Raw genomic sequence first — 19744 nt, 5'->3', positions numbered from 1 at the left:
AAATATTTGGTAGAATTTGCCACTGAAGACATCTTGGCCTGGAGTTCTAATCGCTGGAAGGTTTTAAACTACAAATTTAATTTCTATAATAGATATAAACTATTCAAGTTATCTATTTCTTCTTGATTAAATTTTGGTAGTTTGTGTCTTTTAAGGAATTTTTCTGTTTCATCTAAATTGTCAAGTTTAGGGCAAAAAGCTGTTCATACTATTCTCTTATTATCCTTTTAATGTCTAGAGCGTCTGTATTGATGTTCCTTTCGGCTTTCAGTTTTGCTGTTTGTTATTTGTATCTTCTCTTTTTTCTCCCTTGATAATTCTAGGTAGATGTTTATCAACTTTGATTTTTTTTCGAAAGGAAAATAATTTGTCTGTTTTTCTATTCTCAATTTAGTTGATTTCTATTCTTTATTTTCTTCTTGATTTGGGTCTCGTTTCCTCTTTTTTTTTTTTTTTCTAGCTTCTTAGAGTGGAAACTAGATCGTTGTTTTGAGACCCTTTTTTCTTTTTAAAAATAGCTTTATTGAGATAATTCACATACTGTACAATTTACCCATTCGAAGTGTACAACTCAATGTATTCCTAGATATTGCAATAATCACCACAGTCAATTTTAGAACATTTTCATCACCTCAAAAAGAAACCCTATATCCTTTAGCTGTCACATTCTTTTTCCCCCCTTCCTCTGCCCTAAGTAACCACTAATCTACTTTCTGTCTCTATAGATTTGCCTATTCTGGACATTTCATATAAATGGATTCATATAGTATGTAGTCTTTTGTTACTGGCTTCTTTCACTTTGCAAATATTTTCAAAGTTCCTTCATGTGCTAATATGTATTAGTAATTTATTCCTTGTTTTGGTTGAATTTTCCATTGTATGGACATACCACATTTTTTTAATCCATTAATCAGTTGATGGACATTTGTGTTGTTTTCCACCTTTTGACTCGTAATGAATAATGCTCCTATAAACATTTCTGTATGTTTTTGTTCTCTAAGGTATATACCTAGGAGTGGAATTGCTAGTTCATGTCTTTCATTAATTTTAGAAGCTGCCAGACTGTCTTCCAAAGTGCATCATTTTACATTCCCACCAGTTATGTATGAGGGTTATGATTTCTCTACATCCTTGCCAACACTTGTTATTATTCGACTTTTTCATTCTAGCCATCCTAGTGGGTGTGAAGTATCATCTTATTTTGGTTTTGATTTGCATTTCCCTGATGGCTAATACTGTATAGCGTCTTTTCATGGCATTGGCCATTTGTATATCTCTCTTGGAGAAATGTCTATTCAGATCCTTTGCCATTTTTTTAGTTGAGTTATTTGTCTTCATTTTTGAGTTGCAGGAGTTCTTAATATATTCTAGATACAAGTCTCTTTTCAGGTATATGACTTGAATATTTTTTTCCCATTCTGTGTGTGGTCTTTTCACCCTCTTGAGTATCCTTTGACGTACAAAAGTTTTAAACATTGATTAAATTTCAAGTCTAATTTATCTGTTTTGTCTTTTGTTGCTCATGTTTTTGGTGTCATATCTAAGAATCCATTGCCAAATCCAAGATCAAAAATTTCTACCCCGATGTTTCCTTGTGAGAATTCCATGGTTTTAGCTCTTACACTTAAGGCTTTGATCCATTATGAGTTAATTTTTGTATGAGTTTCATTCTTTTGCATGTGGCTATCTATCATTTCAGCACCATTTGTTGAAAAGACTATCCTTTCCCCATTGAGTGATCTAGGTATCTGTATTAATCAAGGTTCTTCAGAGAAGCAAACCAATAAAATGTGTGTGTATCTGTACTTATGTCTATCTATAATATATAGAGAGAGACGGTAGGGAGAGAGAGAGAGAAAGAGTTATTTTTATTTTTATTTTGCGGTATGCGGGCCTCTCACTGCTGTGGCCTCTCCCGTTGCGGAGTACAGGCCCCGGACGCACAGGCTCAGCAGCCATGGCTCACGGGCCCAGCCGCTCCGTGGCACGTGGCATCTTCCCAGACCGGGGCACGAACCCGCGTCCCCTGCATCGGCAGGCGGACTCTCCACCGCTGCGCCACCAGGGAAGCCCCAGAACATGAGGTTTTAGGGACAAGAAGCAAAATTTTGCTGGTGGGTCACTAGGGGTAATAGTGGTGCCATGCCCATTTCCAGCCCTTGATCGCTGGAGCCTTGAATCCTGGCTGTTGGAGAAACAGCCAGCATTCAGATTCAGAGCATATGTAGCCTGCTAGAGAACCTTGCCCCATCCCTACATGGTACTGCTACCTAGCTGATGCTATAACTGGGTCTTCCAAAGGCCATTCCAACATCTTCTGTCAAGCCAGCTGCTTCAGGATGGTGGGGCACATGGTCAGGCCACGGAGTTCCATGACCACGAGCCCATGCATTTACTTCATTTGCTGTGAAGTGAGTTCCTTGATCAGAAGTAATGCTGTGTAAGGTCCCATGGTAGTTGACGAGGCATTCTACAAGACCACAGTTGGCAATTTTGGCAGATGCATTATGTGCAGGGAGGCAAATCTGTATCCAGAGTAAACGTCCATTCCAGCAGGAACAAAACATCGCCCCTTCCATGGTGGAAGCTGTGCAGTATAATTAACCTACTACCAAGTAGGTAGCTGGCTGGTCATTCCAGAGAATGGTGTCATATCGGGGACTCTGTATCAGTCTCTGATGCTGGCAGATTGGACACTTAGCAGTGGCTGTAGCCAGGTTGACCTTGGTGAGTAGAAGTCCATGTTGCTGAGCCTGTGCATAACCTCCATCCCTGCCACCATAGCCACTTTGCTCATGAGCCCACTGGGTGATGACAGGTTTGACTGGGGAAAGAAGCTGACCGGTATCCACAGAATGGGTCATCCTGTTCCCTTGATTAAAATCTCCCTCTGCCAAGGTCGCTCTTGGTGAGCGTTCACGGGGGAAACAAATATCTTTGTGGCTTTTGCCCATTCATAGAGGTCTGCCCACATACCTCCTCCCAGACTTCCTTGTTACCAGTGCTCCAATCACATTCCTTCTGAATCCCTAACCATCCAGCCACACAACTGGTTACAGCTCATGAACTGGTATATAATCACACAGCCGGCCATTTCTCCTCCCAAGCAAAATGGACAGCTAGGTGCACTGCTCGAAGGTCTGTCCACTGTGGGCATTTCCCTTCATGTGCTGTGTGTTGGCCCCTGCCCCCCAGATCCAGTCACCCCTGTTGCACCCAGATTGCCCAATTTAATTGCAGCAGCTCCCACCGAAACTCCTGACCTACAGAAAAGAATGGTAGATCACGCAGCTCTTCCAGGTGGCTGGGACTCGGCTCACAGATCCCTTGGGTGTAGTGAAAGGTGTATCGTATCCACCCAGGATGGGTTAGCAGATCTCCAAGTGACAAATGTCCCTAACATTCCCGTCTCCCTAAGCCTTCGGATCCTTCCCTCTGTAGTATCCCAAGGCAGGTCTGGCATTTCAGCTTCGCTTTTACTGTAGTCACCTTTTGGTTCGGGTTTCAGCCAGCCAAACTGTTAGAACCCTGTTTAACCCCCTAAAGTACAACATTAAATACAGAATCTCTGCCTAGTGGCGCCCTATAAATAAATTCGGCTTGACCCACCTTCTTGTTCCCTCCACCATTTTCTCATACTCTAATATCCATTCCCACACACATTCCCCGGATTTCTATATTAATCGGAAATTTTGTGTGGTCCTTTTTGGAATAGTGCACCTCCTCATAGGTCACACTTTTTTTTTTTTTTTTTTTTTTTGGGTGCGCGGGCCTCTCACTGTTGTGGCCTCTCCCGTTGAGGAGCACAGGCTCCGGATGCACAGGCTCAGCGGCCATGGCTCACGGGCCCAGCCGCTCCGCGGCATGTGGGATCTTCCCGGACCGGGGCACGAACCCGCGTCCCCTGCATCGGCAGGCGGACTCTCAACCACTGCGCCACCGGGGAAGCCCTAATCTTTATTTTTAACATGGACATTCTTTACTTCTGGGCAGTGCGCCCTTTTCTTTAATAATTAAAGCAGATGTACAGTGTATGCTCGATAGGCCACAAACAGGCTGTTTTCGTTAGCATAAAATTCAAGTTAACTCACGTATAAGCCAGAATGACTTCCCCAGACCTCGCTGTGTGAAAATATCTTTTATCACAACTTTCAGGATCACATTGCTTCCCAATTGTATTAGTCTCTGCTCGGGCCCACGTAACAAAATACCACAGACTGGGTAGCTTAAATAGCAGAAATGTATTTTCTCACAGTTCTGGAGACTAGAAGTCCAAGATCAGGATGCCAGCAAATTTGATTTCTGGTGAGGGCTGTCTTCCTGGCTTAACGGGCGGCCGCCTTCTGCTGTGGCCTCACATGGCCTTGCGTCTGCACAAGTGCAGAGAGAGCTTCAGTGTTTCTTCTTATAAAGACCAGCCCTATGAGATTAAGGACCTCCCCTTATGACCTCATTTAAGGTTAATTACCTCCCTAGCTCCAAATACAGTCACACTGGGGGTTAGGGCTTTAACGTGTGAATTGTGAGGGGACACAGTCTAGTCTACACCACCAGTCAATGCTCCAGCTTTAACAGTATATACCCTGTGAGGTTCAGAATGCAATCTGCATCGTAATTCAGCCACTCACAGCATGAAGTTCTGGGTTTTATTTTCTGCAATGTTTGCTTTACAGCTATAGGAGGTTAGGATCTCTTTCAGGAAGACACAGAAGCATCTGAGTCATTTATGTGGGGTTTGAACTGGAAATTTGAATCTCTGAGCTCATCCTTCTCTTTCCCTACTTTGTTCAGTGAAATTAGGAACAACCAGCCAATCTCATTACACTTGTTAGTTTGACCAAAAATGTTCCATGGTATCATATACATGATTGCCCAGAACCTTGCCTCTTACAAGTATTTGATTAGAAGGGTCCACTGGTGATATTTTGAATATCTCCATGCCACATCACACCATGGACTATTTGTGCTTTCTTTACTTCTGGAAATGGAGTCATTAGTGCCTTTAAGTCTAATCAGATTAGAGAACCAATTCCAGAAATCTCAGAACAAGTTAGAAAATTTATCCTTAAGATTCTGTTCTCTCGAACGACTCTTAGTACCAAAACCTTTATTAGCTAGGTCTGCCTGTGGTAATGAAGTATCACAAATTAGGTGGCTTAAACACCAGAAATTTATTTTCTCACAGTCCTGGAGGCTAGGTCCAAGATCATGGTGTCGGCAGGGTTGGTTTCTTCTGAGGCCTCTCTCCTTGGCTTAAAGATTGTTATCTTCCCTCTGTGTGTATCTGTGTCCTAGTTTCCTCTTCTTATGAGGACACCAGTCATGTTGGATTTGGACTCACCCGAAAGCCTCATTTTAATTTAGTTACCTTTTGAAAGACCTAGACAGACACAATCTGAGGTACTAGGGGTTAGGACTCTAACATATAGGTTTTGGGGGAACATAGTTCAGCCAGTAACAGTATCCTTGTTGAAAGTCAGTTGACCACAGAGATGTGGTTTTATTCCTGAACTCTCAATTCTATTTCATTGATCTGTATTTCTATATATTAGTACCACACTCTCTTTTTAAAAAAATAAATTTATTTATTTATTTATTTTGGCTGTGTTGGGTCTTTGTTGCTGCGCGCGGGCTTTCTCTAGTTGTGGCGTGTGGGGGCTCCTCTTCGTTGCACTACGTGGGCTTCTCATTGTGGTGGCTTCTCTTGTTGCGGAGCACAGGCTCTAGGCACACGGGCTTCAGTGGTTGTGGCATGGGGCTCAGTAGTTGTGGCTCACGGGCTCTAGAGTGCAGGCTCAGTAATTGTGGCGCACGGGCTTAGTTGCTCCGCGGCATGTGGGATCTTCCTGGACCAGGGCTCGAACCTGTGTCCCCTGCATTGGCAGGAGGATTCTTAACCACTGTGCCACCAGGGAAGTCCCAGTACCACACTCTCTTGATTATTGTTGCTTTCTAGTAAATTTTGAAATTTGGAAGTGTGTGTCCTCCTACTTTTCCTTTTTGAAGATTGTTTTAGCTATTTTGTGTCCCCTGCAATTCCATATACATTTTACAAGCTTTTCAGTTTGTACAAACAAGTCAGGTGGGGATTCAGACAGGGATTGCATTGAATCTGTAGATCAGTTTGAAGAGCATTGCTATCTTAACAATAGTGTCTTCCAGTCCATAAGTGCAGGAGGTTTCTCCATTTATTTAGATCTTCTTTCTTTCTACAGTGTTTTATAGTTTTCAGGTTATAAACTCTGCTTTTCTTTTGTTAAATTTGTTCCTAATTTCACACGCTATTGTAAATGGAATTGTTTCGTTTCATTTTTGTATTCATTGAAAATGTATAGAAATACTATTGATTTTTGTTTATTGATTTTGTATCCTGAGACTTTGCTGAACCCATTGATTAGTTCTAATAGTTTTATAGTGTATTTCTTAGTATTTTCTGTATGTAATATTGTGTCATCTACAAATAGGTTTACTTTTTTCCTTACCAATCTGGATACTTTTATTTACTTGCCTAATTGCCCTGGCTAGAACCTCCAGTACAATGTTGAATAGAAGTAACAAAAGCAGATATCCATGTCTTGTTTTTGATCTTGGGTGGAAAACATTCTTTCATCATTAAATACAATGTTAGCCGTAGGTTTTTTGTAGATGTCCTTTATCAGGTTGAGGAAGTTCCCTCTCCCCAGAGTGTTGAGTGTTTTATCATGAAAGAGGGTTGACTTTTGTCAAATGCTTTCTTCTGCATCTGTGATGATGATCATATAGGTTTTGTATTTTTTCTTTTGATATGGTGTATTACATTGATTCTTCAGATGGTAAACAACCACGCATTCCTGGGATAAATCCCATTTAGTCATGGTGTCTAATTCTTTTTATTTGTTGCTAGATTCATTCCTTAGTATTTTGTTGAGAATTTTTATGACCATATGTGTAAGATACTGCTTTGTAGTTTTCTGGTGATGTCTTTGTCTGGATTTGGTATCAGGGAATAATGACCTCACAGAATGAGTCCTCTTCTGTTTTTTGGAAGAATTTGTAAAAACTTAGAGAATTCAGTTTTGAAACCATTTGGGCCATATGGCTTCTTTTTAATGGGTAGCTTTTTGATCACTAATACAATCTCTTCATGTATTATATAGATCTGTTCAAATTGTCTAGTTCTTCTTTATTGATATAATTGACATATGACATTATATTAGTTTCAGGTGTAAAATATAATTATTCAATATTTGTATATATTGCAAAATGATCACCACAATAAGTCTAGTGAATATCCATCACCCCACAGTTACAATTTTTTTTTCTTGTGATAGGAACTTTGGAAGTTGCTAAGAGAGTAGATCTTAAAATATAATACAGTATTATTAACTATAGTCATCCTGCTGTACATTACATTCTCATGATATTTATTTTATAACTGGAAGTTCGTACCTTTTGACCCCCTTCAACTATTTGCCCACCCTCCATCCCCCACCTTTGACAATCACCCATCTGTTCTCTGTATCTATGGGTTTGGTTTGTTTTTATAAAATTCCACATAGAAGTGATACCATACTTTGGCTTTCTTTGTCTGCCTTATTTCACTTAGCATAATGCCTTCAAGGTCCATCCATATTGTTGCAAATGGCAAGATTTCCTTCTTTTTTTATGGCTGAATAATAATATCCATTGTATATATGTGCCACATTTTCTTTATCCATTCATCCATTGAAGGACACTTAGGTTGCTTCCATGTCTTGGTTATTTGTAAATAATGTTGCAGTGAATATGGAGGAGAGGGGCATATATCTTTTCAAGTTAGTGTTTGGGGTTTTTTGGATAAATACCCAGAAGTGGAATTGCTGGATCATATGGTAGTTCTATTTTTAATTTTTTGAGGAACCTTTATACAGTTTTCCATAGTGGCCACACCAGTTTACATTCTCACCAACAGTGCACAAGGGTTCCCTTTTCTCCACATCCTCGCCAACACTAGTTATCTCTTGTGCTTTTGGTAATAGCCATTCTAACATGATAATCACACTGTGGTTGTGATTTGCATTTCTCTGATGATTAGTGATGCTGACCGCCTTTTCACCTGCCTGTTGTGATCTGTATGTCTTCTTCGGAAAGATGTCTATTTAGTCTTCTGCCCATTTTTTAATTGGATTATTTGGTTTTTGCTATTGAGTTGTATGACTTCCTAATATATTTTGGATTAACCTTTTATCAGATACATGATTTGGAAATATTTTCTCCCATTTTGTTTTATTTCCTTTTCATTTTATTGATGGTTCCCTTTGCTGTGCAGAGGCTTTTTAGTTTGATGTAGTCCCACTTGTTTATTTTTGCTTTTGTTGCTTAATCCAAAAAGATCTTTGCCAAGACTGATGTCAAGGAGCTTAATATCTGTTTTCTTCTAGGAGTTCTGTGGTTTCAGATCTTATATTTAATTCTTTAATCCATTTTGAGTTTATTTTTGTGTATGGTGTAAGATAGTGGTCTAGTTTCATTCTTTTGCTGGTGGCTGTAGTTTTCCCAACACCATTTATTGAAGAGACTATTCTTTCCCCATTCATTATATATTGACTCCTTTGTCATAAATTAATTGTATATGTGTGGATTTACTTCTGGGCTCTCTGTACTATGTCATTTATCTATGTGTCTGTTTTTATGCCAATACCATACTGTTATGATCACTATAACTTTGTAATATAGTTTGAAATCAGGACATGTGATGCCTTTAGTTTTGTTCTTCTTTCTCAAGATTGCTTTGGCTATTCAGGGTCTTTGTAGTTCCATACAAATTTTAGGATTGTTTTTTCTATTTGTGAGACATGCCACTGGAATTTTGATAGGGATTACAATGAATCTGTAGATTGCTTTGGGTAGTATGGACATTTTAACAGTATTATTTATTCCAATCCATGAACATGGAATATCTTTCCATTCATTTGTGTCTTCAGTTTCTTTCATCAGTGTCTTAAAGTTTCCCATGTATAGGTCTTTTACCTCCTTGGTTAAATTTATTCCTAGATATTTTATTCTTTGTGATGCAATTGTAAATGGAATTGTTTTTTAAATTTCTCGTTCTGATAATGTATTTGTATTTAGAAACACCATCAATTTCTGTATATTGATTTTGTTGCTGCAGCTTTACTCAATTCGTTTATCAGTTCTAATTATTTTCTGATGGACTCTTTAGTTTTCTCTATATAATATCATCTGCCAATAGTGACAGTTTTACTTTACTTTCCAATTTGGATGCCTTTTCTTTTTCTTGCCTAATTGTTATGGCTAAGACTCCCAATACTATGTTGAATAAAAATGGTTAGAGTGAGCATCCTTGTCCTGTTCCTGATCTTAGAAGAAAAGCTTTCAGCTTTTTATTATACCATTAGTATGAGGTTAGCTGTGGGCTTGTCATATATGGCCTTTATTATGATGAGGTACGTTCCCTCTTTACTCACTTTGTTAAGAGTTATCATAAATGGATGTTGAATTTTGTCAAATGCTTTTTCTTCATCTATTGAGATGATCATATGGTTTTTATCCTTCATTTTATTAATGGGACTTATCACATTGATTTGCAGATGTTGAACCATACTTGCACCTCTGGAATAAATCCTATTTGACCATGGATATAATCTTTTTAATGTATTGTTGGATTTAGTTTGCTTATTATATTATTGAGGATTTTTGCATCTATGTTTATCAGGGATATGGCCTATAATTTTATTTTCTTGTGGCATCCATGTCTGGTTTTGGTATCAGGGTAATGCTAGCCTCATAAAATGAATTCAGAAGTGTGCCCTCCTCTTCTAAACTTTGGACAAGTTTGAGAAGGAATGGGATTAATTTTTTTTAAATGTTTGGTAGAAGTCACTAGTGAACCCATCTGGTCCTGGACTGCTGTTTGTTGGGAGGTTCTTGATTACTGATTCAACCTCCTTACTAATAATTGGTCTGTTCAAATTTTTGTCTATTTCTTATTATTTTATATCTTGCTAGGAATTTGTCCATTTCATCTAATTTATTGGCATAGTTATTCATAGTATTCCTTTGTAATCCTTTTCATTTCTGTAACAGTGTCCCAACCAAATATCTTGCATTTCTGATTTTAGTAATTTGAATCTTCTATTTTTCTTGGTCAGGCTACTGTTTCTGTGAACAACCAATTTGTGAACAACCGAGGGCATGTATTTTTTTTTCCTCCACTCGAATCAAGTCAGCCACTTCCAGTAATGAAACTGCTTGTTTTCACAGCTGTCCTGCATTGGTAGAACTACCTAGCTGGTTGAGCTGAGGGAATAGTGGAAGATGGGTATGGGAGTAACCCCAGGCCAAATGCCAGACTCTCGCTTTTTAAAAAGAAGATTCTTGAATGAACTCTTCTCAATTTGTTATATACCTTTGGCTAATGTCCAGAGTCCTGAAATGGTTGGTTTTGACAATTTTACCCAGTTTTTAAATTATTTTGTGTGGGGCAGATTTGCCAAGCTCGTCATGTTGCCAGTCCTGAATGTACTTTTAACCAATATATTGGATATCAATCCCCCACTGTATAGACTGAATTGACTCCTGAAAATGGATAGTTTTAAGTTTTAAAGACAAAATCATCATACCCATCTCTCTCCAGATTTGGACTACATTAATATATTAAATAGCTACCATCTACTGAATATATACCATTGGGATAGTTGCTTTATCTACACACACACACACACACACACACACGTTCATTCTACAGTCCTCACACTTGTCTTGTAATGTTACTCCCGTTACAGATGGGGAAACCAAGGCTTAAGGAACTTGTCTAAGGTCTCAGTAGCAGAGTAAGAATTCAAACTCAGGACATTCTGACTATGCTGTTGCAATTACACCTTGTCTCTGTAGCTTTACACCACTTTCTCCCAGGAAATTTGTTCTTGGTATCAATTTGATTAATCAACATGTGTGGAGCACATACTGTGAGTTTCTTGAGTGCTCATTCAACCTCTTGTTCATTCCATCCCCAACCGCCACCCCCATTCTAGTCTTCCAGTGTAGGTCCAAGAAGCGCTTGAATTGGCAGGGCTTTGGGCAAAAGGTTTTCACTAATAATTCAAATCACATTCAGAGCCTTTTTGAAAGCTACCCGAGAATTCTAAAAGACAATTTCTTCTGCGCTCTTGGTTTTGTTGGGACACCTATGAGCCAGAGAACCATCTAGGAAGTTGTTAATAAAACATATCATTATTTCCTCATCTCCTTCCAGAGTAGTACTTTAGAAGGAGAAAACCTGAAGTAGCAATTCAGGTTTTGCTTTGTGAATTACACCAGCATTAAAGTAAAATTAATCAATCTGCTTCTTTTCTGCAAGACAGCAGCAACACATTCCTGTACAAGGTTATTTAATGCTAGAATGCAGTGCTACAGTTTGAGTGATCACATTCTTCAGGCTCGTTATCTAAAATGTTCTTTCAGCAATGAAGAAAATGCATCCCTTTTATTATTCTTGCGAAGTATCCATTGATTCTACATAGAAAATCTATCTACCCAACCAATCTACCTATATACCTAATCATCTAAATCTGGGCCTGCCTTCTAGGAACTCACACCCCAGGAAAAAGACCAAGATATAAAAGTTTTAGAGCATGAGATTTAATAAAATAAACATCAGACCAATAGGTAAGTGGTTTGTGAAATCTACAGCTATGGCTAAGTCTAGCAATAAAAGGCAGGGGTCTGTACTTACAGGTGAAGAACTGTGACCAACAGACCAGTAAGAGAGTTAAAGAGTTAGAGATGCTGGAGCCCAGGATGAACAGACCAGGAAAACTGGTCTAAGTAGAATTTTAGTGGTTGTTGAAATGACTCAAGATATGCTAATTGTATGAACCAAAAATACCCCCTTGTGTTGTTAACCTAAGGCTCAAAGGTATGAAGGACAGGACAGAGGTCTTGAGTCCTCCCTTTATATCCACAGAGGGAATTTCATGGTCAAGAATGAGTCAAACTTGACTGTGTAAGGGCATCAGCTAAAAGACTTTCCCAGTCTCTATACTGCATGCACATTACTCAGTCTTTCCTTTATTCATCCAATAAACATGTGGAGATCCATCTGTGGGCTGGGTATCATGCTAGATACTAAGGATACAAAGTTGAAAAAGATATAACCCCTTCCTTCAAGGATTGAGTCCCAAGTATCAGGGGAGCACTTCTGAATGATAAATGAGTTCATCAGCAGGCAAGGCAAGAAGAGCATTCGGAGGGGCACGTGACAGGTTAAGGCAGTCTTTTAGAGCAGAGGACGATTGGAACAGGGACATTATGTGGCTGGCTGGAATTTGGGAAGATGAGTACCCAAGATGGAACCCTAGTGAATCCCAGCATTTAAGAGGTAAAGTAGGGAACTATCAAACAGTAGAAAGGTCAGTAATGTTAAAGCACATGTGAGAGAAGCCAAGAGAATAAGGTATCAAGAAGACAATGGATAGTAGCAAATGCTGCCTAAGTGTCAAGTAATATAAAGATGGAAAGGGGCCACTGAATTTGCAGGTAGGATGTGACTTACACCATGGTGGGAATATACGGAAATTAAGCCGATTTAGCATCATGTTGAAGAAATCACTATGCCCTTTGAGTCCATGGAAGAACTTACCTAGGAGAGCAGAAAGGTCAAGGAAAGTTGTGTCTCCAACTAGAGTTATTTTAAGGACCAAGACATCTGACTCCAACAGTTAGGACGTTTAATCTATTTGAAGAGAGCCTCTCTACAGTTTCCTTTCAAAAGAGCCAAGATGAAGAAGCATTAAGGCCAAAGAGGAAAATCAGACTGATTTAGCAGTGAGTACAAATACTGATGATTGCCCCATTTCCTCACGTGTCAATGTCCCACTATAACGGTAGACAATAATCCATCCCGTAAAAATGTTTCTATAATTCTCTTGCTCAAAATGGATGTTACGGCAGAAAAAGTTTCCTTGTATAGAAGAATTTCGAAGGTCCTAAATTTCCCCCAAAGGGATTTTACCATGCTGTTTAAACAAAGTTATTCATGGTGAATATTAGAAATAGGTTGATAACATAAAGTTATCCACTTAAAGAAATCTTCCAGTGTAAACTCCTTGCTGTTCTTATCTTGCAAGCTTTACAAACGCCACTGCTTAAATAAAGAATAAAAACAGAGGAATGTTCCCCCCTGCTCCATGTCTCCCCCTCAGTTCCAAATTCACAAAATTGACTTGCAGCAACATTGGTGTTCCAGAGAAAATGACATGCAGGATCTGAGTACAATCAATCAGGCAGAGAAAACCCATCAGGCTTCATTCTGCCAGGATAGCATTTCTGGACAAGATGGGATGTCAGGGTGTTTTCTGTAGCACTTACAGATCTTTTTCAGAAACTGCTAGGTAATCACTCTGAGAAGTGAAATTTTTCATTTTAAAATGAGCAAAAGAACCAACAGGTATCATTAAAGTACGTATTTACATTATTATATTCACATCGGTTATCAAAATAGTATTTATACTTGAAAGTGTGGACTTGAGTCAGACGGTACTGTGTCAATTCAAGTATTGTGTTTCTAGCAATTTATTGCTAAGAGTCTTCCTCCATGAAACAAGCGGCTGTTTAGACTTTTCTCCTATTGTAGCAGCATGTGTGAAGTTCCGCTTCAGTAACCCATCTGTCCATCAATGAAAGGGCATCCCTTAAATGTTGAAGGCCAATAGTTAGTATCTTTTTTTTTTTAATATACTGGACCACAATTCATAAAAACAAGGGATGGTTCTTCCCACTACCCAAGAACCCCCAGAATACCAAGACAAATACATGTTCCACGAGTCAATCAGAAAGGTCAGTTTAAACTGTATGTTTAAGGCACAAACATTTCACACGGGACTTTCTAGGTAATAAAGGAAGACATAATATAATTAACTTACATCCTATTAAGTTTCTGTTCTCTTTATTTGCAAGATAAGTTGATTAAAATGATTAATTGCCAGAACTTGTGGCCCAGAAGAAGCACTATACTGTAGTGAAATACACTTAAACTCTTACAGTTAATAATGCACCCAAAGTTTCATTAAAAAAAAAATTAGCCAACAATGAGACTTTTCATGACTGTGGCAAGTTGTTGCTTTCTGGTTTTCTATGCAACTATTCCATATAAGCTTGTTTTTGGTATCGCAATGTACTGAGGGCTAAGCAAAAGAGGAGCTAAGGTAGAAGCACACAGTGCTTGCTAGATTATCCAGTTAAAGTATATGATACTTAAAATAGTATCCTCTTCCTAGATATGGATTTTTATTCACATTTGCAAATACATTCTTCAGTAAGTTCTAAAATCTTCACTTTAAAAAAGTGAGGGTATGTGGAATTGAGATATTTATGTTCGTTTCCTTAAAAGAATTTTAGCACACCTAAGACAATAAAAAGAACCTATTTAAACATACTGTTTTAATGAAGTGGTATCTGATGGTCCTCTGGCCAGGTATTTATTTAGGAACCACCGCTTACAACTCCAACTGGTATTCCAAAGGGAGTAATTAAAAAAAAAGAAAAAAAAAATACAACTAATACAATTTCTCTTACTCTTCACTTTTTTTATTACTCAAAAGTCAAATACGTTATTTTTATATTATTCATCCTCAATTTTGATTTAATGTACCATCATTTTCCCAAGATATGAAATTTCAGAATCTCTTTGGAATACTAATTTTATGTTTCTAGGTTTAACAAAACTGCTGAAATTTTAAATTCCACTCTATTTCCCTGAATTCTCAAGACAGTTGCTGATGTAAATTTTAATATAAAATATTTAGTCACAAAATAGTATTGCTTTTTGTATGCACATAGTGTAAGATTACTTTGCTTTTGTCAATAAAAACTATTCCATCTTTCATAAAACTCTAAACAAATTAAGAACTGTGATGGAGAACAAAAATTACACATGGTAAAACAGGTACCAGCACAACGTTAGGTTATATTACATCAAAAAAGTTTTTAATGGTCCCAAATATATATACTCAACAACTAAGGATACACTCAGGAGAAAAAAAAAAATCAAAAACAAAATGAAACAAAAAAAATTATGACACAAATGACCACATCTAGAATTCCACTCAATCTTTAATCAAGTAGGGACAAATCCCCACTTAAAAAAAAAATCTGCAGTTTGAAGGGCAAAGGGAACAGATAAAAAAGAGGAAACCTCATATTCGCCCCTCCCCCGAAGAGGTTTTTCCAAACCTGCTGTAGCTTGACTAAAATGTTCAGAATGTACGATTTTAAAGGCAGGTCTCTTTATACAAAGAAACTGCTGGCATTCTTAACTAGTGAAGAATTAGGGCAGAAAAGCCTATTCTTCTGAGTCTCAAACATGGTCCGAGAAAGCATATTCTGATTGTAGCAACTGACCAGTCAATCCAGAGTTCCACTTACAAAACCCCTGCCCTGTTGGCTTTTCGTTTCCATTTCCTTCCCTGAGAAAAGGGCAATGTGTGGTCCAAGCTTAGACCTCGAAGGTGTAAGTCTTCCCCCTAAATGTATAATTATCCCCTCCTCCTGCTCCACTGAATTGGCACTTGATGAGCAGAAGTCAAGTGTGCGAGCTGAGCTGTATCAGTCATTCACAAGAGGCCACTGCTCTGTTATAGATTTGTAGTGGGGAGGGGTAGAGAACCAGTTTTCTCAACAGGTACTGATCACAGGCAGCTGCCATTATGACTCAAACTTTGCTTTCTTTGACAAAGGGAGCGTGTCTTCCTTGTCTTCGTCCTCATCATCATCCTCATCATCATCAGGATAATCTACCAGACCCACGAGGCCTCCCTGTTCGGAAATAAGGATTACTTTAAGAAAACACTACATTTTCAAATACATATGTCTTAAGTCTGGTAAAGGATATACCCCCACCCCAATATACTAACTGGTTATTTCTGGGAGGTGAGATTGTATGCAGCTGAAATTCATTACATATTTCCCAAGTTTTCCATGATAAAATTTTAAGCAGTTTATGATCCTTGCAAAACACCCAGTAGATAAACACTAATTACTGAATTTAAAATTCAAAACTTAAGTTTTAAGACTTTATGCATTAAAAAAATTTTCTTTAACAGAGTCTAAACAGCATCAAAATTAAAACCACAGAAAATAAACAGACCACTAGAAATGAGGGTAGACAGACTATCGGAGGCTAGGAAAGTGATTCTGCCCTGTCCCTTCCTCATTATTTCATCCAGGCTTCTTCCTTTTAGCCCTGCTCCTTCACCAGAAACCACTGTAGCTCACTTTAGTCTTGATGTAGATCAATGAATCCCAAATGCCAGTCTGTTAACTGCTAGTCCAGGGAAACATAAGGCAGCCAAAAGAATTGGTTTTTTCTGAGATTATGTCTTTCCTACATTTTTGGTGGTAAAATTGTGATCCTTCCTAAAGGAAATGTTAGTGATAGTAGACAGTTAATTCTTTTTTATAAACCTTGCTTGACAAAATTAAGTTAGGAGTGTCCAGATATTTAGATTATATTCTTCCTACGAAGTCTTTATCTGGGTATTAATGGGGAAAGCTGATAAAAGTAAATAATAATTTAACTTTAAAATTTCTGTAAATGTTTTGACACATACAAATGTGAACTTAAGGTGCTAAAATGCAAACAACCAAAATAAGAATATATTCAAACTTCTGAATTGGTCATAAAAACTTTCAGAAATTTCTCAACGGCTGGTGGGAGAATTATTCCCTAGTTCACAAATGTTAAAATCAGTTCCAAAAGACAGTAACCAAAGGGACTACTAGTCACAACAATTTTATTGTTGGGAAAGCTTAAATTAGGTAGGTCTGGGAGTCAAAAACATACCTTGGTAGTAATAGCTGCCGTCTGAGATGTATTTTTAGGGATGGATCCAGGAGAGCCTGGAGATCCTGGGGATCCAGGTGAGCCTGGAGAACCAGGCAGATTTGTTGCAGGTGACTGGCTGGAGAGGGTAGTCTTTGTTCCACTAGAGAGGGAAAGCTTGAAACTTGGGCTCTGCCGACCAGAAAGATTCGTTTTCAGAAGCACCTCCTTTTCCTCACTTTCTTTTACTAAAAATGAGAATACTGTCAATAATTGTCACCCATACTCATCTTTTCAAAAACCTCCAAGTGAGGTGGCACTAAAAACACAATTAACTAGCTTAGTCCTTTGCCAGAGAGCGACACTGAAATTCAGTTTATGAACAAAGCTTAGCAAAATACTAAGCATCCTTATCCACAGGACTTTACTACTGAGAAGGAAGGAGACCTTCAGTATTATAGTCAGTGTTCCTACCCTTCTGAAATATCTCACTCAAGACAAATTAGGAAAATTTAGTCTATACCTTCACAACAGAGCTATTAAATTCACACTCTATAAAGCAAGAGTCTTTTAATATCTGTTGTGACACAAAGTAGATACTAATCATTCTGTCAAGGAAAAAAGGATAAACCTAGAGTGAGAAAGCCTTCAATATTTCCTTGCCCATCTTTTCAACATACATTTCTTCCTCTCCATGAATTTACTTATTGGATCCATAATGTCATCATCACTCTTAGTTTTGTCAGATGGAGACACGACAGCTTCTCCATCTTCCATGTCATCTTCATCTGTGTTGAACCACATCTCCTCTTCATCTTCTAGTGTTCTGGCGTCTCTTCGATATCTATGATTCCTCAAAATGGAACGCATACTATGAGTAAAGAGAAGAAAGTAGAATTAATAGACTCATATAAAGACTTTTGTCTTCAAATATTATCCCAAATTACAGTCTTAATAGATAAATGGAATAATACAGATTTATACACACAGAGGTGGGGGAAAAAAAAACAGATTTTACCTAGCATATAACAAAAAACTACACTCCACCATATCTAGTGTTAAGTAGTGGAATCAAAATTCCCATTATCAAAATTGTACTGTTACAGATCAGTTATTAAACTTGCTAACACTACGAATTAACAAGTCTTAATTTATGGATTTTAAAATATACCACAAGTATGTGAACTCAGGTATTTAGAAAAAAATGTACACAATTGCATTAAAATAATTTGTAACCTTAAAGCAAAGCAAATACAATAATATTCTGATTTTACTTTGGACACAAAAGTAGCCTTATTGCCATATCAGTGTTTTGCTTTTTTTCTTTTGCATTATCTAACTTGATATATGCCTGAGAAAAGTCTACAAATCATACTGATACCCACCTAACACCGTCAGGAAAACATTTACATTGACCATTAGAAAAAACTACAACCTCCATCTGCTTATTTCCCCCTCTGCTGCCAAGCTAAATAATAAACAAGCAAAAAAGAGCTACCATCATAAACTTGTCACTGAATGAATAGGTTCAAATATGTGGTAATCTACCTGTCAAGTTTGGGATTATCTTGCCTTTCTCTTTGTTGTTCAAATCTCAGTTTCAGTCCTTTAAATGTTTGTACATAATCTACATCTTCCAATGCTTTCCAGTAATTTTCAATTACATGAGCAGTTAATGATTTTATATCTTCCTATAAAAAAGAATTATAATAAAAAATGATAGGAAAAATTAGCAAAATGAGGCTTAATTGTAGTGAACTCATAAACCCGCCCAAAATGGTTTAATTTCTTAAAATTATTATCCAATCTTAGGGACAAAAAAATGCAAATGGGCATAACAAATACTGGCTACTTCAATAGCCCCTGACTTTTGGTGTACCTCAGAATTATCCATGGCTCTTTCCAAAGTAAATGCTCAGGTCCTACCCTAGATGATTCTCATTCAGTAAGTCTGGGGTGGTGCCTAGGCATATATACAGAAAAGTGCTAGAGATGGATGGCAGTGATGATTGCACAACAATGTGAATACACTTAACGCCAGTGAACTGTACACTTTAAAAAATGGTTAAAAGGGCAAATTTTGTTATGTTTATTTTACCGAAATTTTAAAAAAGCATGCCACAGATAATTCTGAGACACACCAATGTTTGAGAACTACCAGCCTACTGTATCATTAAAGAATGAAATTTACTCTTTAGAGACATATGGAGGAATGTCAAGGAAAATTCAAAAAACCTCCAAGTTAAAAACAAAAAACACATCTGAATACTTATGCCAACTATAATTTTACTTTCTTAAAATGACTACCGTGACAGTGTTAAATCAATTTTCAAACTATCCTGAGATAGTTTGAAACTAGCTGCTGAGAGAGATTATTTTGGTTTTTGTTAGTTCAAATTGAATCTATCATAAGCTTTTGGTAACACTGGTTTTCTTTCAAAAATTCTCTCCAAATATAATAATCTCAAATAAGCCAAAATACCAACAATGCATATTTGATTTGCTCAAACAAAACCAAAATTCTAACTAAAAAGTATAGAACCTACCACTCTAATAAATTCAAACATTTCTATTATGGCAGAGTTCATCAGATTGTAGCGGGATCCATTGTTGAGAAATGCTTTGACTACTGGTTCAAACAAAAAACTTTTCATTATATAGCGGTTGTAAAACTCATCTTTTAATCCAATAATCTTTCTCTTAAAACGAAGAGCACCTGAAACACAGAGGCATTGTTGTTCAAATTACATACCATATCTTCATATTTTAGAATTACAAAAAAACCTGTTAAATAAACATAGTTCTTCATGCAGTAATAAGTTACTGCTTCCAGAAGTATGAACCTAAAGATAAGGATTACAAAAAGGTTATCAGAAAAATGTATTCTAAAAGCAGTGTATGTCACCATAGAACACAAGTCTTAGAGAGCCAGAAGAATTCTGGAAA

General features: G+C 37.6%; 1 protein-coding gene and 1 long non-coding RNA gene across 4 annotated transcripts in view; one reads left to right on the top strand and one right to left on the bottom strand.

The window, feature by feature from the left end:
- LOC117311016 (uncharacterized) overlaps positions 1 to 19744 on the top strand; it is a 56164-nt gene that overhangs the window by 27818 nt on the left and 8602 nt on the right. The window lies entirely within an intron of this gene.
- Positions 14943 to 19744, bottom strand: part of PPP4R3A (protein phosphatase 4 regulatory subunit 3A) — a 38751-nt gene continuing 33949 nt past the window's right edge. For 2 of the 3 annotated variants that reach the window (XM_019919010.3, XM_019919024.3), the window contains exons 11-15: positions 19345 to 19514; positions 18347 to 18489; positions 17479 to 17669; positions 16820 to 17046; positions 14943 to 15792 (exon numbers count right to left, since the gene is read on the bottom strand). In XM_019919010.3, coding sequence (XP_019774569.1) covers positions 15682 to 15792; positions 16820 to 17046; positions 17479 to 17669; positions 18347 to 18489; positions 19345 to 19514 — 842 coding nt within the window. In that variant the 3' untranslated portion in view covers positions 14943 to 15681. Of the gene's footprint in view, positions 15793 to 16251; positions 16393 to 16819; positions 17047 to 17478; positions 17670 to 18346; positions 18490 to 19344; positions 19515 to 19744 lie in introns of all 3 variants that reach the window. The other variant, XM_019919018.3, reaches the window with a different exon arrangement.

Source organism: Tursiops truncatus, chromosome 2, assembly GCF_011762595.2.
Source record: "Tursiops truncatus isolate mTurTru1 chromosome 2, mTurTru1.mat.Y, whole genome shotgun sequence".
Lineage (NCBI taxonomy): Eukaryota > Metazoa > Chordata > Mammalia > Artiodactyla > Delphinidae > Tursiops > Tursiops truncatus.
This window is presented reverse-complemented; position numbering and strand designations above follow the sequence as displayed.